Genomic DNA, 5,073 nt, shown 5'->3' with positions numbered 1-5,073 from the left:
ATTTGAAATTAATCATAAAACAGTTTAATCTACTAATGTTATAAATAGAATAATACGATTGACGTCAATTGTCTATTGACAACTCCGGTCGCGTTTTAGTCGCTCGAAAATGGTCGTAATTTTATTATTATTTTTTTTTAGCTCAATGGTTGAATATTTTCGGGTCAATTTTTTTTTTGGGTATGAATCGTTTAAAAAAAGAAAAAAATTCATGCGTATTCCCTATTATAAGAAAGGATACCTTCGTAAATGATTTAAGATACGGAAAGTCACGAAGGAAAAAAAATACTTGACCATTGAAAAGGAATAAAATGCCTTTGCAATTGAGTTGGCACGTCGCACTGAAGATTACTCTTGTCCTTGACGTGCCAATTCAATTACCGGGTACTATACAAAAACCAGTCTTACTCAGTGATTCCCATGACGATATTTTTTGAGCTTCTGGCTAGTTCTATCGCGGCCTCCAAACCGTTTGAGGTGGGCAGGCATAGGCCGCCTCCCGGAGAGCTTGAGGTCTTCTTTTTGGTGCGAATGGAGGAGACAGGCTGCGCTATGTTGCCCAGATCTGTCAGTCTGGAAGATATTACATATATTAGTAAGTACTGTTAGTAAAGGAAAGATTTGTATTTTGTATGTATTGATAACTCAAATACTGGGCCGATTTCAAACATTCTTCCACCATTTTAAAACGTTATCCCAGAGTAAGATAGGTTATGTTTTGTTATTTATTAGCTATTTATTAATTAAAGAGTCTGAGATCGACATGTGCGGAAAGAGGACACTGTTCCAGGTGTACTATCTTTGCTGCCAACCTGTGCTTGTGGTCGTCCCAGCGGCCGTAGCAGAGGTCGATGCCGCCTAGGAAGGCGACGCTCTGATCCACGCACACGATCTTCTCGTGATGCGCCCACAACAATACACCCACGCGTGCATGATCTGGGTGACGGATAACCTGCAATTTAAGGTATATTTAGTCAAATTGTACCAAAATATGGTCTAGCACCTTATATAGCCGTTTCACCTTAATATTTTCACTTTTCCTAGTAAGTACTCCTTTGCTATAGTAACTATTGATACCGAGCGCCATTTCTACTTCTTTATACAGCATCACAAATACTTTAACTCCTTGCGCCTGAAAAATTAAGAAAAAGCAATTTTTAACAAGAATAATAATAAAAGTGAATAATACTAGCTGTTCCCATGCGACTTTATCCACATGAAATTATAAAAAAAAAATTAATGTTCACATTTGTCAAATTATCAATTGCAAATGTCAAAATGACATGACCTGATGTCAAACCACGGCAACCTTTCTTCCTTGATGTTGGCAACAACTTATAGTCTCTTTCCCTCATTAGGGTTTTTATCCAAAAAATGTATCCCTAAGTTTAACGGCGTGAAAATATATAGCCTAAAGCGTGACGTAAGTGTAGGGCTATTTATTGAAACGGGTTATTCGAAAACATGTTGTGATTGCTGACATCTTAGGCAACAAAAAAGTGTGTGTTTACGTTTTATTATATTATATAGAAGTATACATTTACCGTCTAATACACTTACACGCTTAAGACGCGTTTTTGTATCGGTCCCAAGAAAATCGTCTTGAAGACAGGTGTCAATTTTATCAAGGGTTGAGTTTAGTACTTAGAGAGAAAGAGACAGAAATAGATCATAGACAATAAAAGATAGTTAAAAGTATTCCTTACCGCTTTCCTCTTTAGTATACAATCCAGTCGCCAATAATTGCCATTAAGTGCGGGCCGTTTCATATATATTTCTGGGCTGAGCCACCAGTCTGCGATGAAGATTTCTTCAGTCGCGAGTTCCATAGCATCCGCGACCGCGCACAGGTACGCCGCGCCGTCCACCAGCACGCCGACTGGCGTCGCCGGGCGCGGCGGCGCGAATGAATGGTGTACATTCGGATACGTGAAGTCACGAGCTGAACGAATGATAATGGAACGAATGAAAGAATGATTCCAAATTCAAAAATTGAATATGATTACGATCTAGGTATAGAATGAATAAAGCTTGCTACACACGCTTTTATTTGAACAGTCGTATCGTTTAGAACATCTAACGCGTGCTGGCTAAATTTTCTGGCATTATTGCTCTTATCTAAAGGCAATTGTCTGAACGATGAGATAAAACAGTGTGTGTGTGTGTGTGTGTGTAGAAACCTTTATTTCGCTTCGTAAGCGCTGCTTACTTTCAGATTAAAGGCATCAATTTTTTAATGGAATTTGGAATTTAAGAGTGGTCTTACAGTTTAAGATCTTCTTACATATTTAAATATCGTTTTCGTATTCGGCCGTAAAACACATAGAAAACCAGTTTGCTTTTAAGCTTTGTTATATTATAAATGCAAAAATTTGAATCCAAACGGCTGAATGGATCTGGATGATTTTTTAAATTCCGCTTGAACGGAGTCGCGGGCGGCAGCTAATAAAAAAAAAGAATATCATACCGGATTGATTGGCGACAGTCTTGAGGTAGGCCATCCATTCCTTGCTCTTACGTTTAGTCCAGCATTTGATGACCATCTGTCGACTCTGGTTTAATATTTGTAGACCGTGGTTCAGTCCAGTCGAGTACATCCCACTGGATACTTCAAAACTGGAAACCGATACATTTTAAAGATAAAACACTGCTTTCGTGTGCATTAAATATAAATTATATGATTTTTAACATTAAAACAAACACATATACTCACTTATCCTAATGCTGCGTGAAAAAAGGAAGGTAGAGTTAAATTTGACTAATATTGTAAATGCGAAAGATAGATGGATATTTATTAGAGTTCGTAGCCTAAATGACTGAAGGGATGTTGATGAAATTTGGCACAAATGTAGAAGATACCTTTGAATTTCATTATTATATGCAGACGGAGTCACGGGCGAAAGCTAGTATTTCAATATTTTAAACTGTTAAAGACGTTTAAAAGTTAACACGCCAGTTATCCAAGATTTAATTACTTGGAAACACCATGCATTATACTAATTCATACTTGCGAAAGTTTAGATGGATGGATGGATGTTAGGCTTTGTAGCCTAAACTGCTGAACGGATCTCGATGAAATTTGGCATATATGTTACTTTTTTTTTATTCCACGCGGACAGAGTCGCGGACGAAAGCTATAATAACTTTGTATAATATTTAGTAATCTAACTGACCCCTGATCGAAGAGCATGACCGCTTTAACGGCGCCGTCGGTTGGACGAATGTACCCGAAGAAGGTGTCCTTTACAAAAAGCCAGCGTTCTTGCCACTTGCCGCACACCAGGCCAGTGCAGCAGTATGTACATCTATTAATTATATCCTTTATTACAATAACAGAAGATAATGTGTTTTGCACATATGTATTTTAATAAGGCAAAAAAGGTGGTCATTCAATTCTTCTTTAGAAGGAAGAGGAAATTGAAAATTAAGAGTGTTACATTGGTATTACCTACCTTATTGATCTGTAAAATGCAAAAATATATTTAAATACGATAAGATTCAGGAGAATCTAATAGGAATTAGCAGGAAGTAGACTTGAACAAAAAACTCTGTGTTCCTTTACGGCATCCGCATATTATAAAAACTTTATTTTATTGTTTACAAATGTCAAATTGCAAAGCTTAAATGACAATAAAGGCCTTCCATTGGCTAACAATTATCGTTACCATGGCAATTTTACTTCTTTGCTGCATAAGCTTATGGTTGTCGTCCCTTTCCCGCACTAAAATTTAACTTAAATAGCGTGAAAAAGCCAATAGCGTGTCATAAATGTTTTTATTAAAATAACAATTATATAAAAATATACTGTAATTGCTCACATCCTACATAACAAGGTGTGTGTGTTAACCCTAAATTCCAGAGTATCCAATGTGAAGAAACGCTAATTAAAAAAAAACTACTGGACTAGTTTAGTTAAAAATATATGAGATTTTGATTTTAGTGTGTTTTGTGTTATTTCCTGCTAGAAAAAACTCCGTAGAATAAAACATTAGTAGATATAGTTTTAAAAAGAAAATTAGTATTGCGCTGGAGAATTTGGCGCATCACTAGATTATCGGCATAAACGTCCCGTCCCTATGACAGCTGTCAATGTCATAGAGACGTATTGCGCGTCATTTTGGCGGGAGTCACTTTAGTTGTGGGAGTTAATTACGTTAATACAATTAATCTATAAAAATATATAAAAAAAGTATGCGTACCTAACACACACCATGGTGCCGAGCAGGCCGAAGCAGTTGCAGCCGGCCTGGCCCGGCTTGGTGGAGCCGGTGCGCTTCTGGATCATGCCCTCCTTGCCCTTCACTCCCAGCTCTGACACGAATGACAGGTTTGACACCTCCAGGAACTTTACCTGAATGAAAAATAATTTACTGCATTACCACAAAATATTCTTAGACACTATTTAAAATAAGATGTATCATCACTTTGTAATACTTGTTATTTGTTGTATCAGCTTAGCTAAGCACTTTATATAAGGGTTGACATATGTATAAGTATTTGAAAAAATATCAACTTTTACGGTGTTTTTAGTTTTAATTTTTTGTAAACAGCGCCATCTATATTTTTCATATCGCACTTATAGTGTTGTCCAAATTTAATTAGATGGCGTTGTACGATACTTTTCGCCAACAATTTTAACAAAAATTAATTTCAAAGGATGATTTGTGTGTTTTGTTTCATTTCATTACTTACCGTTTCATGATGATTTCTATATATAGATATATTGAGTAAATTATATAAATATTCTTCCAATTGCTTCATTCTTAACTGGATGCCTTCGTATGTTACCATCACCTCGGGTTTCTTCGGAAACCTGAAAATGTTAGGTTAGTTGTTAAGTTTATAAAATTACATATTATCAGTTAAGTTTGTTTATAGTTTACCGCAGATAATTATGTATTTAATAGGTAATAAGCTTTATTTTTACATGATCTGTATTACCTAGGCAACGCACCCTTTCTCTTTCGTAGCCGTGGCTCCCTTTTCTTAGAACTGCTCGCTACAGCATCGAGTGCTATTTTTTCCGCTTTTTCCTCCGTATTCACCGTGTTTTTGAAACTAGCTCGTCTTGAT

The 5,073-nt window shown here is 36.4% G+C and overlaps 1 protein-coding gene across 1 annotated transcript in view; it reads right to left on the bottom strand.

Annotated features, from left to right (window-relative positions):
• LOC106105657 (phospholipase D2) overlaps positions 1-5,073 on the bottom strand; it is a 51,169-nt gene that overhangs the window by 38,667 nt on the left and 7,429 nt on the right. The window contains exons 4-12 of the mRNA XM_013286081.1: positions 4,942-5,067; positions 4,693-4,813; positions 4,200-4,351; positions 3,174-3,305; positions 2,468-2,616; positions 1,707-1,942; positions 1,022-1,132; positions 813-952; positions 409-573 (exon numbers count right to left, since the gene is read on the bottom strand). Of these exons, the coding sequence (XP_013141535.1) occupies positions 409-573; positions 813-952; positions 1,022-1,132; positions 1,707-1,942; positions 2,468-2,616; positions 3,174-3,305; positions 4,200-4,351; positions 4,693-4,813; positions 4,942-5,067 (1,332 nt within the window). The remainder of the gene's footprint in view (positions 1-408; positions 574-812; positions 953-1,021; positions 1,133-1,706; positions 1,943-2,467; positions 2,617-3,173; positions 3,306-4,199; positions 4,352-4,692; positions 4,814-4,941; positions 5,068-5,073) is intronic.

This window comes from Papilio polytes, unplaced genomic scaffold (assembly GCF_000836215.1).
Source record: "Papilio polytes unplaced genomic scaffold, Ppol_1.0 DF822733.1, whole genome shotgun sequence".
Lineage (NCBI taxonomy): Eukaryota > Metazoa > Arthropoda > Insecta > Lepidoptera > Papilionidae > Papilio > Papilio polytes.
This window is presented reverse-complemented; position numbering and strand designations above follow the sequence as displayed.